At 42.0% G+C, this 21,924-nt stretch overlaps 1 protein-coding gene across 1 annotated transcript in view; it reads right to left on the reverse strand.

Moving 5' to 3' along the window:
* Positions 1-21,924, reverse strand: part of LOC134627971 (paxillin-like) — a 30,276-nt gene that overhangs the window by 6,822 nt on the left and 1,530 nt on the right. The window contains exons 2-6 of the mRNA XM_063474495.1: positions 5,831-6,012; positions 5,596-5,681; positions 5,232-5,368; positions 4,804-4,999; positions 4,491-4,635 (exon numbers count right to left, since the gene is read on the reverse strand). Of these exons, the coding sequence (XP_063330565.1) occupies positions 4,491-4,635; positions 4,804-4,999; positions 5,232-5,368; positions 5,596-5,681; positions 5,831-6,012 (746 nt within the window). The remainder of the gene's footprint in view (positions 1-4,490; positions 4,636-4,803; positions 5,000-5,231; positions 5,369-5,595; positions 5,682-5,830; positions 6,013-21,924) is intronic.

Below are 21,924 nucleotides of genomic sequence, written 5' to 3' on the forward strand. Positions count from 1 at the left end.
CGCTAAAGTGCAGAAACTATAAGTTTATAGTTTATTAAAGGATGTTTAGAGGCGTAGTTGCTTTGACCAACAAGTGGATGCAGACAGTGGAAGCTACAATGGCTACCTGTGTGCTATAAGTCACCTCAGCGTCTCTACTGTCTTTGTAGTTGATGGCCTATGAAATCTGAGCTCCAATATTTTCACCTAGATCAGCCCTAATCTATGTTAACAGGCCTTAAATATTAACATGTATGTGTAAATGTGTCTGGTGACTGTAATGCAAGCAAACACAGACCTTCTCAGGTGGTGTTGTCATTGGAGCTTCATGACTCCTACATTCCACTGAAGGATAAAATAGCACCTATGCTGCATGACCCCCCCCCCCCCACCACCACACACACGACCTCCATACATTTGATAAAATTAAAAACACAGCCTTTTCCTGGGTATTTTACCATGGTTGTGCTAATCTGCTAAAGCAGGTTCTAACAAAGTTGCTTAAAGGCACTATATTTTCTAAGAGCATGATTGTATAAGACATTCAGCTTCAACAGGTTGGTGTCTGACATAATGGGACATGTTGACTTAAGTCTTGTGAGACATGCTATAATTGTGATGGTAACTGTGCTGTCATGCGGCAGATTAGGTTTCAGTGGCACTGCAATCCTTCCATTCCTATGCATGGCAGGACTCTTAGTGTAACGGGAATATCAGGGAGTTACACTCTGCTTTCCTCTAAGCTCTTAAATTCTCCTCTCCACTCTAACACACTGTTCTTGGCGCCACTGGATGTCAGAATTAAAATGTGGGCTCAGTCTTTCTAGCCTGAATGTCAGCACCCCTGTGACTGGACTGCAGACAAAGCCTTCATGAGGTTACCTGTTTGACACCAAGGGCCAAAAACAGAACGAGTGACTGGACAAATTCCTTAACGCCCATACATATCCAAGTAGTCAACAAACAAGCTCAAGTAAAACAATTCAAAGTGTGACAGAAAGTGGAAAGAATGACGTTAGAGGAGGAGGATGGAAGAAAGGTGATCCGTGCCTGAATCGGTGGAAAGATGGGGTCGTACTCTGTCTGACAACCCACTGATACAAAGAGCTTGGCAGGCGGGGGTGGCGTGACCGGCTTGGGTGGAGGGCTAGGTGATGGAGGAGGTTGGACAGGGGGAGGTGTGGGCTCCCTGGGAGGAGGAGGAGGTGGGGGAGGAGGAGGAGGAAGAGGAGGAGGACTAGGTTCCTTGGGAGGTGGAGGGGTAGGTTCTCGAGGAGGAGGTGGGGTTGGAGGGGGAGGAGGTAGTGGCGGAGGAGTCTGCTTGACGGGGGGTGGCTTTTTGAGAGCTGGGGGAGACAGTGGAGGGGGAAGGACTTTTCTCTGTGGGGCGGGTGATTCGGGAGGGATGATGATCTGGGAGGAAGAAGGAAACAGAAAGCAGCGAGGAAAGGAGAGGAAACATCAGACACAAAAAAGGAAAACTATACTGGCCCGAAAAGTGAAACTGTTTAAACTGTTTGCCAATAACAAGTAAAATTTTATGGTTAAGTTTGAAAAATGATAAATATCTAATATCTGCCAGTTAATCCTGTGATCAAAAGCCAAAGAGGCATAAACTACACCATCAGTGAGGCTTTTCATCTCCACCTTCATCCTGCTACCTTATCCACAGATGGCTGAATCCCTTCCTCTCGTGTCCGCTGTGGGTTGGATGTAACAATGACTCCCTCCGTCAGCCAGTCATCGGGCTGTTGTTTACGCCTGCGCTCCAACCGCCCGATCCCCAGTTTTCCCTGCAGCTCTTCAATAAGTCGATCTTGCGAGTTGCTTTTATTTATAATGATAGGTCCCATTTTACGTCTCAACATTCCCTCCCTGTACATTGGGTGCACGTTGGACGTCTCTTTGGTGCGGCGGATAACTGACTTGAGCTGGAGAGCAGACAACAAGTTGGTGTGGGAAGCTGGAATTGTGCCATACGCCAGAAAAAAAAAATCAATCACAAGCAGGATAGGCCCAGAAGTGGGTTTCTCACTCAAATGCAAAAACCCTCACGCAGCGGCTGGGGTCAAAATGCTATGCAGTTTTTCTGTCAGGCATATTTAATTGATTTTGTTTGCAGAAGCCGAGCATCAGCCTCCTGCACAGGCTCATTCTTTAATATCAACATAAAACCTGCCGGAAATCCATGGCAAGGCATGCTCGATGGAAAACACCAGTCTATAACAAAATGCCTTCATAAAGCTCTGCACATGCCAAAGCAGGGCCAAAGATTAAACTAACAGAGCTCTAGTGTGCATTTTAAATTCATCTGCAAATGCAAAAAAGGGAAGGGAAAAAATATCCCTTTTACTGTGGACTCTGGGTCTTTTCGTATTGGCGGTGTCAGTGATTAAAAGCTTGAACATGACATGTCAGGTGCTATGACTAACACAGCAATGTCAATGAAGCAAGTGGGGGCGTGCAGAGACATCTTTTCAGCAAAGCTTTCAACATCAGCCACAACTGATCTCCACACAGCGACTTCTCCCTCAAGCCATTCTGAAATTGCTATATGACACCACATGCATCACACCACAGAGACTGAGGAATTTCTCCTCATCTTGACATGTTTGTACTATTGCACAGCTCCTTGAGTACTTGTAGAGCTGCTTGCCCAAAATAAGCTTTTCGGCATTTTGCTTGAACAACCAATTAATACAACCCTTCTGCCATTACTTCCAGATACAATTTATATCTTAGCCACATGCCAATTAAAAGGGAGCCACAACGTATTATATCCTCTGTAGCTTCGTGCCAGCAGCTTATTTTGGAAGAGTCAAGCTGAGCCTCCTACTTGACCAGAAGCAGATAGACGGTCAACAGCAGAGGGTTGCTGTATGGGCAAGTCCAGCGTTGCATCTGGAGTCCCAGGGCAGGTGGAGGGGGTAAAGCACTCATCCATCCAGCTGGACTCAGTCATGGGTGTCAGGGTTCCCTCTAGGCTAAGATCTGGATAAAATCCATCTTCCTCCTCCCAAGATCTGTCTTCTTCCCCGGGCACAAAAGCAGTCGGTGGCTGGTTCTCACCCGGTCGAGTGGAGTTGGTTGATAAGAGTTTCTCTAAAGTATCATCCAAAAAAGGCTCCCGGCATGGCCACGTTAAACCCAGCACTTCACCTCCCTGACTTTCTGTAAGAGGTGCATACAAGCTACTTGATGGCACAGTGGCGACCGAAACTGGAGACACTCTGGGACTGCTGTTGCTTAGAAATATGTATGTTTTCCCACTAACTGGAGCAGGACTCTTGGGACAAGTATCTTTTGGCACTGTTTCAGGACTGGAGCTTTTGGATACAGCTGGAGAACTAGAGATATTAGGAATTGTTACAGGACTTGAAATCTTTGGACTTGAAAGTCTCGGAAGTGTTAATGGACTAGCTGACTTGGGCACTGTTTCCATGGTGGTTGGCACGGTAACTGGGCTACCCCTCTGTATTTCTGTTTGTGGACTTTGACTTACAGGAGCAGGACTGAGACTTTTAAGGACCGGGCTTTTACATTCAACATCAGGAGGACTGGGACTCTTGCCTTTAACAGTGGGACTCGGGCTTTTTGTAACAGGACTTTTAGAAACAACCACGGGTTTGGAGCTCGTGGCAGCAGGACCTGGACTAGCATACTCTTTAGTTATTATATGAGTGGGGGTGTCAACTTCAGTTTCACTGGAGGTTTTTATAGTACTGGAAATACTAAAGCTCTCAACATGTGAGATCTCAGAAGTGACAGTGCCATCATTAGCCTTCTGTTGGATCTGAGAGTACTGAAGGCTCTTAGATGATGCTATTGCTACAGCAGAAAGAGGTGAAGATGCAAGAGCTGAACCACCATCTTCATCTATGTGGAGTTCCAGCAGGAGCGGTGTACAGGACGGAGCAGTGTAACTATTGGGTAGAGGAGTATCAGGGGAACCAATCTGAGGCGTTATAGGTGGGTTAGTTATTGGGTGGATAACCGGTGAACCAGCAACTAATAATGGGTCAACTGCATCTTGATTCACAGACACCTGAGAGCCAGACTAAATCAGGTGCAATTATGTGAAGGGTGCAATGTACATACAAACACAAGACATACACAGTGGTAGAGAAAAGAGAAAGAGACCAGGAAAATAAAGAATGAGATGAGAGTGAAAGAGAAAGGACAGTAAAGAGCATCACACAAAGCAAAACCTGGAAAGTTACTGTAATACTAAAAATTTTTTGTTTCAACACAAATGAATGATGTCATCACAAATACTGACAACAAATTAAAAAAAAAAAAAAAAAAAAAACCTTGGTCACTGTAATGTTGCAGAAATGCTGCTCATAAAAATAAGACCTAAAAACAGGCAAATGCCAAAAAAAAAACAAACAACTTTCTATAATTAAGAGATGCAAAAACATCCAGTACAGCTAAATTCTAAACGGCCACACATACCAAAAATAACTGTCCTCAATCAACCCAAAGTCAACCCACTTCTGAACCATACTCACATTGCTTTGCACTTTGAAGTCAGACAGGGAGGCCATTAGCTCATCCAGCTCTCGTGTGGCAGAGGAGGCAGACATTCTGGCTTGTTGTTGTGACAGCGTTTCTTGTCCATCTGTTTGCTCATCTGACACCACCAACGGTGTGGGGCTAGTGAGAGAAACACCACCGTCAACCAAAATGACTGGATTTTTAAAAAATAAATACAAATATAAAACCATGTACAGCATAAAAGTGGTTCATGCCAGCATAAAATACATGGGCACAAATTTCTCGGTAGTACAAATCCAGTTTTTCTGTAACAATTTTTGGTCTTACTGTGGTGCTGGGACAGAGCTTTCCAATTCATTCAGAAGGCTCTCCACACTTGGTCGAACGTCCTCGATTCCTCGAGTGGGTCCACTACGTTTGGGCTTCTCCACCGCAGGAGGAATGGCTTTACCTGCAGCGGAGACTCCATTCTCCTGTACGTGGTGGACAATGCTGCTGCCAGGCAGCGGTGGAGCTGCTTCCTCTACGGCATAAAGAAAAAAAGAAAAAAGATGAATGCATATCCTGTTTAGAGCTAAAATGCATATATAGTGTGAAGTGCAAACACTGAAACAGTAACAGAATACAGTGGAAAGAATGACACCATTGTGTAATACCACAAAAACAGAAGTACCATATTTAGATGGTGACATCTACATTCCTTCAGAGAAACATGAGGGAGCATTTCATAAACTGTAAATAACCTCTGATTGTACCTTCTGTGGCGAAGGCAGGGGTGCTTTGCTGCACAGCGTTGAGCTCCAACAGCAGGCGGTCCAGCTCAGACAGGTTGCTGCCCAGTGAGTTCATTGCACCAGCTGATGAGTCACTGCTCTTATGTTTATTAGGGAGACTGAACAGGGCAGAGACATGAAACAACATTTATCATCAACAACATCTTGTTTCAAGCTTAGCACCAAGTGGAAATGGTTATTTCTGATCAAATGTTTTTACTTATTAGTTTCTACTCAGAAACATATTCTAAAAAAATTTAGCTGTACTGAGTTTTGTTGTTGTTGTTGTTGTTGTTGGAGGAAAGATGTCTCAAGAGCTTCGTTGAGACTTAACATGACCTCTAACCTGTACACGTGGTCCTCTCCACCGGTGGGTTGGCCTAGACTGCTGCTATCTCTAGACCAAGGACTTCTCTGCGCTGTGCTGACAGACTGAAATAAGGAAGGTAAAGTAACAACAGTGAATTTAGAGGATCAATGCAGCAACTAATTCACTTCTCATCCATGAGTTCAACAAGCAGCATTTGAAACGAAACAGTCTTTGGTTAATTCCCCAACATTTACAGCATGCATGCATTTACCTCTATTTCTTCTACTCCATTCAGAGCTTGGTCTGAGGGAGTAGGTGGGACTTGGGATGGAGAGCAGATGTCTTGCTGGGTCTGACCCCGCACAGGAAAGGAGTAGGCGGCCTCTTCAGACAGGAAAAGGGGGTGTTTCGAGATGTGGGATGTTGTGGACTCGAGGTCCGCCAACAAAGCATCTATATACACAAAAAAAACAAAAAAACAAAACAGATTGATTAGCATCTGGTTATGCCATATCCTATCTTGAATTTTAACTTTTGTCGTTCAATTATTTATGGTCTTGTACTTTGATGTATTAGGTATCCTTGAGAGCTTTAATAGCTGCCATTTTTAAAAAATGTATTACTAACCTCTAACATCATAGCTCTCATGACTCTGTCTATGGGAAAGAAAGAAATCAGAGCGCGCTATCACAAGATCTTTGAGCATTCAGCACAAAACCAATGTGATGGAACGGGGGGGGGAAAAAGTCAGTGACTGCCATCTATCAAAGACTCCAATCTGCTAAAAGTCCAATAGCATAAAACAAGGCCTATATCGATGTTGAGTGGACATGTTGGTGCACTTCTGAAAAGTTAGTACTTTCAATGAACTTCTAGTGAATAATATTCGACTCATGATATGCTCCTTGCATACACGAACACCAAGTAATTACTGCTTCTTTCGCAACCTGTCAAAACCCCCAAGAGCGCTGACATCAGAGGGAGTGGAGTTGTAAAAGTTGAATCATGCAGGCAGTCATGACCACTCCTGTCGTTACTTATTGACCCTCTCCTGCCTGCAATTGTGAAATGGTTTAAAGGGTTGCTGTCAAATCTGCACACAGGTATACACACGGACATATTTACCATCTAAACGCAGACAGGTCCCTCAGAGGAATGCAGGCCAAGAAAACAACTACTAATTAAGCAGTCCCAACAAGTAGGTAGAAGGACACATAACATTAAAGGGGATTTAATGATGAGCACAGGCTGTATTACTGAATACTCAGGCTTATTTTAGCCTACTCACCCACCAGAGCAGGGTTTAGTTTCTCTTGCAGAATTTCACAAGTCCTAAAAAATAAGACCCTAAATTGAAGAATAAACTTGATTCAATAAGATGTGTTTTATGAATAAAGCAACTCTAAATAATTACAGTTTAAACACACCGTCAGTATACCAGTGTGTTACAGGTAAAGCCACAACTGCTGCCAATCTAAAGCAGTAAAACTAACAAAGTTAAAGTATATAACCAAAACAGTAATGATCAGCATTAAGTCTCATTCTGTATCGCTAAAGCGCTGACTAAAATCTATTTAAATAGCACACAGCACTCTCTAACCTTCTATAACAAAGTCTGATATATAGCTAGGGAGTATTCAACATAGGTTAGCAAGCTTAACCACTTCCTAAAATTAAACACTGGGTCAGCAGTCCAACCCATAGCTAAAGTAACCAGCACATGAGACATACCTCTGAGAAATGCAAAGACTGTACACGCAAGGAAGTGAAGAGGCACAAATACAGAGACGAAAAGAATCAGAGGAGGAAGAGGGCAACCTAAACAACGTTTGCCAGGCAGGAACTGCCTTTCTTAACTCTACCATCAGTGCAGCAGAACGAGAGACGAGGAGGGAGAGAGGATCACGGAGAGAGGGAAGGAGGGGTTAAAAATAATGCCAGGGGGTAAGGTTCACCCCTTCATTGCTATGCCAGCTCCGAAGTAGCTGCCTGAAAGCTTAAGTAAGAAAGCTTAAGTAGAAACACTACTCACACAGATCACAACAATCCTCTGAAAAAGTGTCCAGGGTCTGAGCAACTGAAGGAGTACACAATGTGGTGAACTGAGGAAAGCTGAAAGCAATCGGAGCTCTTATCAACACAGACATGCCCAACTATGGGAGTGGTATCACAAAGGTATATAAGGGGCTGTAATCAGCCCCTCCTTCACACTGGTAGCGTAAGCTCTGCTCAGGTTACTCATGACTCATGACTACTTTTTAATGCTGCATGTTGCATTATATTTAGTCCTTTAATTATAATCGTAAATATACAAGTGCGTTTTCTTGCCACAGTTTAGCTGGAGACTAACTCATGCTGGGTATACCGAAGTATCATGAGTACAGTGGTAATTTGGTCTGCAAGGTTTCCCAGACAGAGAGGAGGCACAGTAGAAACTGAGCCAGAGCAATACCAGATCCACTTGGAGCACCTTAGCGCTACCGTGATAAACACGATTAACGTGGTTAAAATGCCAGTTGACAGGGTTTCACAGCAGAGTCTCCTCTCTGGACACAGAAGCCCGGATACATTCCACAGAGTTTCATTATGGACACAGCAGCACACTGTTTACACTACTGCAGCCAGCTCTGCGCGCGCCTTCATCTCTTACTTGGTAGCGGCAAAGAAGCACACCCATAAAAGCAAAGAGGCAGAAACAACACATCTGTCACTTTAAAGTAAATACCAAGTATGGTGTGTGATAAAACCTTCCATTCAAAGATGGCTAGAAGCAGCGGCAGGGCCAGCACACACACAGGTGTACCTAACACTCAACAGTGCGGCTCGACTTCTGGTCCACAAGAAGACAAAGTCAGGAGGACTGTGAACTTACTTGCTTAAATGAAGTTGAAACTTCTTCCTTACAACTTTTCAGTGTGACATAACGCACAACACGTAAGGAAACTGCGGCGCAGATGTTCTTTTAGGCAACAGTCCACTAGATCCTTTGGATTTAGCAATTAGTGAGAGTTTGATCATGTAATGTGATGCTCATAGATAGGTCTAAAGTTTGTAGTTGTAATTAAACATCTGACAATTTGTAAAACAAATCTACACAAAATTGTTTTCTGTATGGGCTTAAAGTGTCCAATCAGAGAGCAGGTGGTTCCATTTCCTGAAAAGTGTAGTGCGTTTTCAAAATCCTCTGGTTGCTGAAGGCCCTACGCAACAGTGCGTTTTGTAAATCTACTTCTCCATTTGGGTCCTGCAGCAGCAATTAGGCCAGAACTATAACTGGTAAAGCAACCATCACCATTTCTCTTCTGATTGGACCGTTACAATGTATCTCAAGATCGAGGAAATCCAATCAGATCAGAGGGTCAGATTTTGTACTGGGAGCTTTGATCTGTGGCGATCTACATGGAGTTTTGTGCTTTGTATCTGTATACAAGTTCACAAAAGCACATCTTTCTCCACACCACAGTCTACAAAACACCACCGTAGCCACAATTACGTCACCCAGTGTTTAGTGGCTGTCGCCATCTTGGTGTTTTAAAGCCAGATGTCACACGTGAGGGGTGGACCTGACTTAAAAAGCGAGGGACACTGCACTTTTATGTGGGGTCGTGACTTTTCAATCACAAGGTAGGCTCATAGCTCGCTTCATCCTCAGAGAGCCATAATTTCCAAAACGAACGCCACGTTGTATTCAATCAAATCTGAAACCGGCGATTTTAAGCATAAATTCACGTGGAAATTTTTCACTGAAGTCATAAATAAAGACAGCAGTAGGGTAATTTCCTAAAAGACCTTTTTTTTTTTTTTTAGAGGTCCGGTTTCTGAAGTGAACCTCCCATTCATTTTCTCCATTGCCATTTCATCAGATCCTTATATAAAGAGTTTAAAGCCTTGAACCAAGCCAAGCAGCTACATACAAAGATTTGATCTGCATCACAAAAAAAAACAGAATATGGAAAAGCCAAAGGTATAAGATTGTTCACTTTTAACAGTGAAGTAACTACTCATGGTTTTTCAAGTGACCTGACATTTTCTGGTTTAAACGCTTCCATAGTAATGGCGGTCTCCATCCATCAGTCTTCGCGGTTGCAATTGAGGATTGTGGGAAGAATAATTTCTTTTCCACGACATCGTGAATAACACGAGATTTTATTAAAACAAGGTTGATATCATACCATCATTTCAGCGTCACAGCTCGTTGAAAGTCTACTCTCAATGCCTAAAGCATTATGGCTCATAATCAAAATCCCTATGGAGAATATGAATGGGATTTTTACTTTAAGACTCCCATTGTGGAGCTCCATACAACCATTTTTTATCTGAGTTTTTGGCAACGACAGGGCTCGCCCCCTGCTGAAGTCGAGTCCCATCTTTTATACACAGATCAACTTTTGTTTTTGTAATGAATAATGAATTTTTCCATCTACATTTATCCTACAAAACATCATTTATGAACAGCACTTTACTTTAGTCCAACATTTTTTACCCTAATTTGAGTCATACTACACCACACCACATAACTATGTAAAAAACATTCAAAAGAACAACCTAAAAAAATCTGATCAGAATAAATCACAGAATAAGTCAGAGCTAACTCAAACATCTATCAAATAAAATCACAGCAGAACATAATTTAGGTTTCATCAGATACTTTTCTGAAATACTGCATAAATAAATGGTACAAATATCTGCAGGGCTCATATCTGTTACTGATGTCAGAACAAAGTTTTACTACAGCTGGTGGAGACTTCAGTGAACAGATGTTAGTCCAGATGGTTTACACAAGAGATGTTAATCAACTTAGCTCTCAAGCTGAACTAGATTTAACCCTGGCTATTGAGAATCTGCTTCTCTAAAATACAGTTACTGCTAAAACATGAACCTCCAGGCTACAGATACGCATACTCTGTTTGACACTGCCTTACATGAGTATACTGACTTCAAATACAAGAGAGAGGCTTTACCAAAATAAGGCACGCTAATTGAAATCAACAGCTCATTTCCCACGGCAATGTCATTAGAGCGCAGTCCTAATTAACAGAATATAATTTAGCTAAGTTTTAGGGCTGTGCTTGTTTAGTGAACGCAGCATGTTAGACATGCTCTGACCCATCCACAAACTACACAAGCACACTGAGGTGTGTCAGCTTCCTCTGCCAAGAGAACATACCGTGACACAGACTCCAGTGCAAAACACACACAAGGTCTCCAAAGGCCAAAAATGAAAAGAGGAATAAAATAAGGAACACATAAAAACCTGTGCTAAATATCTACTGAAACATGGTTATCTTGTGAGGATCACTGAAGGTGAGCTTGTTTTTGTATTTTGTTAGTAAGCACAGGTTAATTCCCCGGAGTTCTTGGGAAGAAGGAGGTTGTATAAGGGGGACAAATCTGCTTTTCAGCACCTGGAGAAAAAACAGGCTGCACGTAGAGCTAACAGCCTGAATACATCAATTAAACTCAGTCATCCCTCTTAATTTGCATCTAATGAACACAGAAAAACACCAGCATTCAGTCGGTTTCTGTGTGCACGACACTGAATGTGACACGGCAGAGCACAGCTGGGCTCAAACAATGAGGAATGGTGGTAGGAGTGTCGAGAGAGAGAGGAGTGAAACTGGGAAGTGTGTGTGAGTGTGGCATGCAGCAGGCAATCCTCAGAGGCTAAAATGTGGGTTGACGCAGATTAAGGAGACTCCCTTCCTCCCAGATGAATGGTGTGCATTTTAATTACACGAAGACAGTTTCACATGGGGCTCATTATAGGAAAGAGAAAGAGAAAGATAAAAGGGGAACCAGGAAAACTCGAGTGGAAAGAAGAAGAGATGAAAAAGACAGGAAAATGAGGAATGAAGGGAGAGGTTAGGGAGGGTTTGAGAAGGAAACAATTTCAAGACTCAACTATGTCGACAGTGAAGGCCAGCACGTAAATCACTACTTTTCACAGTCAAACTCAACATAAAATATGAATAGAATCCAATTAGACAAACAGGAAGACTCGTGCGCCTAACAGTTTTCACCCTGAATGTCAACAAAGACAAGCCTCCATTATCCCTGACAGGATGTCCTGTCTATTTGACCCTGCACTCACTGCATGAGCTTCTATAAGTGCTGACCGCTGCTTGGAGTGAATCAATGCTGTTCACTATTCAACACATCTACTCCTGTTTATTTAACCCAGCTGGTAGCAGTTCATTTCAACGCAACAGCGCAGTACATTTATCAGCCTGCAGGGGATGATGTTGAGCTACGTGCAAGTGCCAAGCTCAAGCTTTTTCTTCCTCCCTTCCCTTCTCAGGGCTGGCATACAGAAAAGTCTTTATCTGCTAGGTTCATAAATGCCAAGACATTTACTGAGATATGAGCTGACACCAAAGTGAAACTACAAGGAAAATATTAGCGGCAAGATCCTAGCTGTGCAGCGAGTTTACCCATGTTCTCTGACCTCCTTTCTACATCTTTCTATCCTCATTCTTTTCATTTCTTCACTGTGTATCTGTCGTTTTGCAAGGTGCACGCCGGCTGATACAAATTTCTTGCGTGCCACAGCTCGTCTTCCATATGAGAGAAAAAGAGGGAGAGGCGGAGAAAAATGCGAGGTGCATGCCAGCTTAACGAGACAGTGCGATAGGACAGAAAAGTAGGGACTAAAGGCAAGATGGGACAAATGAAAGAAAGCATAAAAAGTCAGACTTTTGGTTTAAGATCCGCTTTGAGGGAGGAAAAAACAGCAAAGCTTCAAAATGCAATAAAATGTGTGGAACAATCTTAGTATTCTGCTGTTCTGAGACTTATGTGGTGACACGAAGCCTTTCATGTGCCATTCTGACAGGACTAGCCTTTCAATGTGACACAACCTGACACACCATCACATGAAATGATGAATCCTTCTCTTTGCTTGTACCAGAAGAGGAAGAAGAAAAAAATGCACATGCGCCGTACAGCCCTCCGGGCTTGTGTTAGATAGCAGAAGGCCTGTGCCTCCGCTCATTTGGAGCGCTTCGCGACTACGTGAGCACAAAATTGAATCACGCAGGAAACTAACGCACACACGGGTGCAACAGTGGACGGCGACACTGAACGCAGGTGCCTTTCAGCATGGCTGACTACACATACCGGAGAGACACACTGAGGCATCTAGGCACGCTATAAATACTTTCCTGCTGACCCTGACCTGTGGGAGAAGAGACACGAAGCAGATGATGGATGACCACGATGGTCAAAGCAACAGTCATGCGTTACAGACCATCCAGCAAGTTCTGCACTTGTAAATTACATCTGCTCTAACATGTATGCACTTGTACTCTATATAAAAAGAACCATGATGTAATTTCTTTGATCTGAATGTTCTCAGAGTAACGCTCAAAATAAAACTTTCTTGTTAATGACGACAGAGTGTATGACCACCAAAACCAAACCTTACAATGTCCTAGCTGCTGCAGGCAGGGTACACCCTGGATAGGTCACCAATCTTGACAGATCATCATCATCATCATCATCAGGTGTGCTGAGTGAGAGTTGAATTTGACTGTGAAAGCAAAGGGCACCACAGCCCTGAAGAATACCTTTTATTATCTACTTTACTTTTACTGGTGGTATCAGCGGAATATAATGTAGTGGCAAATTAGACTTCAAACAAGCGACTGAGACCACAAATTTACTAAGACAGTGTTTTAATGAGGTCATATAACAATTAACAGTACTGTAATTTTCTCATTCTCACATGCAAGCCATTTTCTTTTGGCAACCTAACCTGTCACCTCCTGCAGACCATTAGAATCAATGCAGTTTCATATTTTAATACAGAGTAACTCTAAGATCAATTAAGTGCTACAGATGCTATTTTATCCAGACAGAATGCAGCTGCTTACACAGCAGCATGCACTCCAGTGTGAGAGAGTACATCGATGTATGCAAAGCGAGCACACACAAAACATAACACAAAGCAGGAGAAGAGCAACATCAAGTATTTTAATATTAACATAGCAATAACATTAAATAATCTGTTGACTAATCAAAGGAATTTATCATTAGATGTAGTTCTAGTTGTGTTTCTGCCTTGCACCCAGTATTTTCTTTCTACATCTAAATATTCACCCTTTAATGACAAATGCAAAAACAAGTAAACAGACATCTTTTACAGTTTAGCTTTAGATTAAAAAATTTATTTAAAAAAAAATCAACTTTTCTAGTGCCAAGTTTAATCCTGCAAGGCTATCACTTTGTTTATTTTAACACTGGACAAAATGACTAAGACTCTTCCGGTTCCTTCAGCTCTATAAAGCCTTGTGGGAGGTTTTGGCCTCTTTTTAACAGTCATAAGTGCCAAAATTACCACCAGACAGGATGATCTCATGTTGCAACTTGCAATTTGCATGGTGGAAATTTCATAAAAAACAGAACCCCAGGGCATAACTTCACTATTTGGTTCAATCTCTCTGCTCTCATTTCACCATTTTCTGCCCCAGCAGGCAGCTAATTTTCTGCAAAACACTATGACAAACCCGCTATACACAAACCTCCCCAGCAACTAACAGCAGAGCTTCAAAGACACTGGATGTTTGCTGAGCAAATTAAAGCATTTAACACAGGAGGAGGTAATATTTCCCAGGATTTAATGACCAAAAAAGAAAAAAAAAAGCTAATAGAAGAGCCAATATTAAACTCACTCTACCTGTTACTACTAAAATAAATGCAAACTTTGATCCTGCTGGGTATCAAATTGATAACTATTCACCAAATAAACTTCAAAGCTCATAATTATTCTCTTTCTGTGTTACATGCATACTCCTTTGTCTGAGAAAGAGGCGATTAGGCGATACTGTGACTTGAGGCGAGAGGAAAAGTTAGGTCAGCTATTTGAAAAAAGAAGAAAAAAAAAAAACTTCTTCTAAAACTGATCGCACTTTTGCTCTGAGAAGGGTTGAACCACATCATGCTAACTGCTGAACTACTATGACACCTCATCTCTGTCAAGTTCCACGGAGGAAGTACCACTTCAAAGTGTCAAACCAGCGTCCCGACGCCTCCGCCACTGCAAGTTCATCCAATAAAACCCAAACGATACAAAAACTGTGCTATATCTTAACTTTTATAACATATTTATAGCATTTATATCCAGGTCGCTCCTTGATAAGATCTCCGGGAGCTTTTCATCCAAGAACGCAAGTCCATTAGTGATATTATTTCAGCTTTGCTTTTACACAATTACACATTTGTCCTCTTGCCTCACAATAGTCACAGTGAAAGCAGCAAAAAAGTGGACATTAGATTTTGGATCTTAACTATTAGTTATTATTTTTATATTTTCTTTTCACTCTGCACTGCGGGAATGTGACAGATCACTGAGATGCTTTTAAAAAAAGTCACAATTCACATTTCAGTACTATCGTTATTATTAATATCACACTGAGACATTTGTTGTTATTAATAGTTCCACTTCTTCTTCTCTCCTCCGCTCATTTATATGTCGGCTGGCGCTTGGTTTACTTGGTTTCTGCTGTTTTTGTTGCTCTCTTGCTCTCCTGTTATCAACTAAATGGAATTATTGCATTTGAAGGGAAGAGGAAAGTAATATTATTTTAATGTTCAAATAATATACATGGGACTAACGAGGAGAGTATCTGTAAGTGAAACAAAACCAGGGAAAAGATACAACATGTCCTCTTACCATACTATACCTTTATTTATAAAGAACTTTAACATAAAACCAGGGTTCACAAAGTGCTGTACATACACAAATAGCATAAACTAAAAATAAAATCATAATAAAAAACCCCTCTTGCTTTTTCTCACCTCCATCCTATTCTTGCTCAAAACCCCTGTGAACTCAAAGGTTTTTAAAGAAAGGCTGAGGTAGTTTGGGGTTTAACTGATGCCCAGTCTGGTTGTTTTGAGAGACTGTGTGCATGTGAATGAAGTAAAGCTGCTTGAAATTACTTCAGCAGTACCATGCAGGAGGGCAGGGTGGGGTCATCTACTAAAAGAGACAATCATTTTCAGTGTTATACTGAATTGCATAAGATGACTCTCCACTGAAACTAAGAGCAAAAATACACTACAGAGCCACAAGCAAAAGAAGCGCTTCCTGAATATCTGCATAAAGCCATGCTGAGGTTTTATAATTATAACAGGAAGTCTGCACTGGACTACAAAGAAGTCTCTGCTGTGATGACATTTCCCCATTAAACCAAACCTTTTTCAGCCCTACCACCAAACAGAGAATGCTAGCGTTCGCTGTCAGCTGCTGAATCTACTGATTTAGGGAGTAATTGAGGGCACACTACAGGTTACCGGTCTAGAGAGAAGCAGAAGTGCCACACTGTCTGTCGATTTTGTGCATTATCCCTGACCCAATTCTATATATACCATATATGCATGTGTGCGTGCAAAACTGCACTTTATTGTTAAGATTTAACTGTTCCTTCTTTAGATAAATGTGAAAATACAAACTGCACCACAGACCAGTGAGTTATATGGCTTCAGTTTCTGATACAACAGTAACTATAAAACACAAATACCAGCTATTTTCTTTGTTATAGTTCAATATGAAGTGAATAAAACTGCAGATAATAGTTACAGGGTAAAATTAATACAAATCTGGCTTAAGAACTGACGTACTTTAAGCTTCATGCATAATATCATATCATAGAAATTGAGAAATCTCCAGAGAAAGTGTGTAAGTAGATAAGAGGAGATTTCTTAATAAACTACAATCTCAAGCTGAAAATAATTCTCAGTTTTTATGTTACCTTGTAAAGCTTGCTATGCAAAATAAAACAAAAGGATGGGCAATTTCCCCCTTCTATTAATCAGCTCTTTCGGGTTCTGTCTTTTCCTGGGTTGAATTAGGTCATAGCACCAGAAAAGAAGCAGCTCTTTGTCCCCTCCGGCAAGACAAGGACAGAAGGAAAGGGGATGAAGAGGAGGGTTAGCGAGGTCTGCAAAGTGGGCCAGATCATTTCACTGGAAAACAATCAACTCCATCCAAGTGCCAGAAGCCACTTATAATTGTGTATTCTCTTGTTAATACTACACCCTTATAAACCTGAGGAGCACTAATCCTCACATGAGTGTTGCCATTAACATTAATGGGAGCTGATCAGAGTGTCCGCAGTGACCCCTTTAAGCAAGCCAGATGTTGATTGTAAACAGAGCTAAAGCTCAGTCCAGCTGAGACGCTCACGCACACAAACACTTTTGCACACACTTATTTTTCCTCCACTCTCCCAACTTCCCAATTTCATCAAAGGCTTTCATTGTGGTAGCTCTATACCCCAAGTAGGGCAGCACCGGCAGTGCGTTAGTGACTATTTAAACCTGTGCCAAGGGCAGAGGAAACCTGCTAGGCACAAACACATTTCCTAATAACGCAGTGATGTCTTATCTCAGCCTGCAGCCACATCAACGTGCCACCTCTATGAAAAATGACATTTAGGAAGCAATTAGGGGAGAGGCTTAAAAGCATCTGAAAGGCCATGTGATGTTCACGGGAGCTGGAGAGGCTTTAAATGGAAGCACTGGGCCACTTTTTTAACGCCAGTATAGTTACAAAAACATGGTGCTTCCTCTTACCGCAACCAAACAAAATTTCACAATTACCATCTTCTATGCAAAACCGTTACACCAGCTGTTCCCTGGCTCACATCAAAGGAGCCGCAGCATCGCATCAACTGAGCTGTCAGTCACTGACGGACCGGCAGGGATGAGAGTCTTGCAGCAAAGTCAGCAGGGAGCACAACTCATCAGAGCTTAGCGGGGATGAAGAAGGCCGACAATGGCTTCTAATGTATACACAAATAATGGAAACATCAGAAAAAAGCAACAAAGACAAGAACTCGAGCGAGGAAGTCATTCTGAGAGTCAATATGGAACAAGATGTGGCAGCTTCATCATTTAGAATGACCAAAACTACAACCCACCAGGATGTCGGTTAGCAGTATAGAAACCTCATGGCTACAAGCTGAATGTGAAGCTGCCCAATAAAAAGAGTGCAGAAAAATCAGCTGACAAAAAAAATAGTGCACATTGTGGTAACAACAGTCTGGCTTGTGGTTAGACTATAGCTCCAGACATACTAAAGATGGAGAGATTTCGCTTGTATCTTGTGACTCTAAATATGTTTTTTTGTTTTTGACTTGAGAGCTTTTTCTACAGTAGCTGCTTGAGTATCGACCTGGCAGGCTGCTGTTACCATGTGCTGAGACCATAAGAGATAGCGCGACGGCTGGCTTAGTGAAGAGGTGCTGCTGCTTAGTCAGCTTCCTATTCAGAGATGTGTGTCCACACCAGCGCTCTGTGATCAGTAGCGTGAATAAGTTCTGTTTTCAGTGCATATAAGTGAGTGTGTGTGTGTGTGTGTGTGTGTATGTGTGAGTGCACCATATGTTTCAAAGCCCTGCAGAATCGTTATTTTTAAAAGTCAAACAGATGGACAAACCGAGGAGGAGGTGAGTTATTCTCTCTAGCCTTTAGCTGCCACACTGAATGTCTGACTTGCATGCATGTGTCACTAGAGATTTATCATCAAGCGTGGGCAAGAGTCACTACAGACAAGTGATTGCAGGGGTTTTTCTGTGGTCTACTGAAAAGAAAAACAGGATTTTGAATAATGTGAACTTTCAAGCTTAGTCACATTTTTACACTTCACAGTACTCAGGTGATTTAGAACTGCACCTCAGCACAGCAATGAGCAGCCATAATCAAAAACAGTAACAGAAGCAGGCAAAGCTGGACTGCAACTTTTCTCTTAAACTCAAAAAGTACTGAACTCACTATTTCAAATAACGCAACTTAGTGTCATCTTTTGCAGAAATCTCAATTCCTGGTAAATAACTTTCAAATTATTTTTTAAGCTGCAATGCAAAAAAAAGTGATAATGACCTCCTCCATGACCATTCACTACACCAAAGTCATCAAGTAATCAATAAACCATTAAATGAAAGAAAGGTCCCGTTTTGCCACTATCCACTATAAAAATGTATTATTTCTTTATCATGTAGAAACAGTGAGATATATAATTGAAACTGAACTTTTTTTATATATTAAAATATCTCAGGGAATTAATGTTTGATTAAACTTCTCTCCAAATGCGCTGTACATCGGCTACAACAAAGAAATCAGTGTGACATCGCTGCTTTAAGCCTAATAACTGAATACTTAGATACATAAAATAATTGAATATGTTTCCATGTTTTGTTTTTTTACAAGTAATTGTAAACCTACATATTCTGTATCTGAATATGGTACACTTGGGAAGTGTAATTTGGCGGTCACAACGTAGACTTCCTGCCTTGCTTTCGACAGCATCAGGCTCACCTTGGCCTGAACTCTGTCACACAGTGAAACATTTCCTCTCTCGGTGGCTGTCCTTTCCAGAAGCATGGCTAGTCCAAAGATCGCAAAATTTGCTTCCCGACACCTCAGAAAGATCCCCCGTTGACATATGTAGCTGTAATTGTCACACTATTCGTTCAAAGAATCCTAATAATACATCAAAGGAAAGTCAGTTCATTACGTTAGCATGAAATTCAGGTATGTACTTCATCTATTTGCAAATTCATCTCTTTCACTTCCCCTTACACCATCTATTGACGTATAATTGCAAAATAATTTCTTAGGTCAGACTGCACAAGATTATGCAAAAAACTACTGAGGCAGGTTTCTTGATATTTTCTTCAACTGCTTTGTTGATGGCAGACAACATTAACGGCCTTCTAGCTAAATCTGGAATTAGAAATAGAACAATTGCTGGAAACGAGTGACTGCAAAAAAGAGAAGGGGAAAAGTTTCTCGCTCATTTTGCGTCCCTGACAGAGTGAAAAAGTACCGCTCAGGCATACATGACATCTGTGTCACAGTGTAACACAGAACATGCGGGAAAAAAATGACAGATGTTCACGTGAGAGGCGTCTGATGTTTCCTTTGGTCTACAAACAATGAGCCAACCTAAATTTAGACTCTGCTGGGTATCTAGGCTACATCACATCTCATTTGGACTTCGTAAAAGAACTGCTTTGCCCACGCCCACTAGGTGAGTGACATTTCCAACACTGCAGCTGCTGCGCCGCCAATGCTCTGAGGAATCGTTCCACTTGAAGTGATGCCGAGAAAGTGACAGCGAAACGTATTAATCTGAGTGAGAGACAAACGCAGCGGTTACTGTATTTGCAGACATAAAAAGGAAATACTGAAAGGTGCTGCGCATTAGTCAGTAAAAGGGAAGTTAACTTTTTAGGCTGTTTGACATTCATGTCGTGTTGTTGCAGGCCCAGGGCAGTGAAGCACGGAGCAACGCTCTGCAGCACTGATAGCTGAGGAGGGGAGGTCAATGAAAGTTTGCCTCAGAACATGCCACAGCACCTAGACCACAAGGACTGCACAAACAAAAGGAGATGCAAATAACACAATTACATGTCTTGCATAAGAAAAACAAAGGAGGGGGAGGAACAAAAAAAAGCTGATAATTGCAAGCGATCAAGCTTTGCGATCTGCTTTGGGCCAAATAACCTCCTCTCTTGCAAACTCAGCCAGCTTAAAACTGTCAATAGATTGGAGCCTGCAGTTTCCCATGTGGCTCACCACAGGAATGGTGGGGAGTAGGAAGAGAGAGGGTGGGGCAGTGCAGCGTTTTTAAAGAGGATAAATTTTGGCTGAGGCCCAAACCCTGCATGTGGGCCTGATTCACCCTGACATCCAGCCTGAGATCAGCGGTGCTCTGCTCTTGCAGCCGCTGCGGAAGGAACACAGTGATATAACAAAAGCCCTGGGTGTGAACATGTGTGGATCACGGGGAAAAATGGCTTAGGAGTAAAGACAAGCCAGTTAATTGACAGAAAAAAAACTGAATGAAAAGTGAGAAAAACAGGGCAGAGAGAGATGAGAGCAGGTTGGTGAAAGGTTTCCTGGTGCTCCTGCTGGCTCAGCTCTTGAAGACGGACTCTCCTCGGGCTAAAAATACACCTAGACTTCGTTGTCCTCTTTGAGTTGTGTACTAGACAGACTGGCTCACTCAAACTCCACTGGTGGTGCTTCTTTATATCCCCTACTGCTTCTAAAGCCATTTTAAACCTTCAGTGCATCCAATTTTCATAAGCAGGTGGAGGTAAAGTTTCCTGCTGTAGCTCCATAGCGCCAGCGTGATAACAGAGATCTATCAATCGCACGGGGAGGATCTGGTGTCAACGTTTCGCTACGTATGTGTGCAACATGTTTTACATATCTGTGCTAAAATGATGACAGAATTTACAGCCCTGTGACATGGTAATTACCCTTGGCTGGATTTTTTTACATAGCTACTTTAAGGAAAGCCCTTCGCCCGTGTAAGCTGAGAATGTGTCCATAAACGCTGACTGGGTATAGAGTGACTTCTTGGTACACTCCCACTACCAACACATGAAGCTGAGATCTGGGTTTTGGCCCAAAAGGGTTACATCCAGGTGAAAACAGAAAAAAAGAAACACCATTGTTTCATTCCTTTTTTGATATTTTAAGCATGCAGAACCTGAAAGCAGAAGCCGTGCCTGCAACATTCTTCCCAGCAAGTCCACCTGCAGCTCTCAGAGGGTGCTAATCCCCTTTGGATGGCTTTTGCAAGGCATTCATCATCTTTGACTTCACGAAAACACACTGGTTGTGTTTTTTATAGCAACCAATGAACCTGACTCCTATGCATTTCGTGGATGTCCTGCTAAACTTAACCATGCAGTCACCGGGGAAAAACTAACAAGAAATTGCTGATCCCGATAGCCATGTGCAAGCCTCGTTACTTCCATTTAGTTTTTAATTACACTGGATGCTTTTATCTCCCTGGAGATAAATCACAATTCCCCAAAAAGTTGGGATGCCATGTGAAATGTAAATAAAAACAGAATGTAATGACTTGCAAATCTCATAAACCCCTAATTTAATCACTGTAGAACATAGAAAACATATCTTTTAAATTGAGAAAATCTTACATTAAAAAAATGAATAAATAAAGGTCATTCTGAAATTGATGGCAGCAACACATTTCAAAAATCTGGGACAGGATCATGTTTACCACCGTTTAGCATCCCATCTTCTTTTAACAACGATCTGTAAACATCTGGGAACAGAGGAGAGCAGCTGCTGAACGTTTGTGAGAGGACTGCTGTCCCATTCTTGCCTGACATAAGCTGCTCAGCAGTCCTGTATCCAAATGTTTTCAGCTGGTGAAAGGTCGGGACTGCAGGCAGGCCATGTGGTTGTAATTTATCCAGTATGCTGTTCACCATTGTCTCGCTAAAATACGTGAAGCCTTCCCTAAAAAAGACGTCACCTGGATGGGAGCGTGTGTTGCTTTAAAACCTGTATATCCCTTTCAGCATGGATGGTACTTTTCCAGAT

This window comes from Pelmatolapia mariae, linkage group LG5 (genome assembly GCF_036321145.2).
Source record: "Pelmatolapia mariae isolate MD_Pm_ZW linkage group LG5, Pm_UMD_F_2, whole genome shotgun sequence".
NCBI lineage: Eukaryota > Metazoa > Chordata > Actinopteri > Cichliformes > Cichlidae > Pelmatolapia > Pelmatolapia mariae.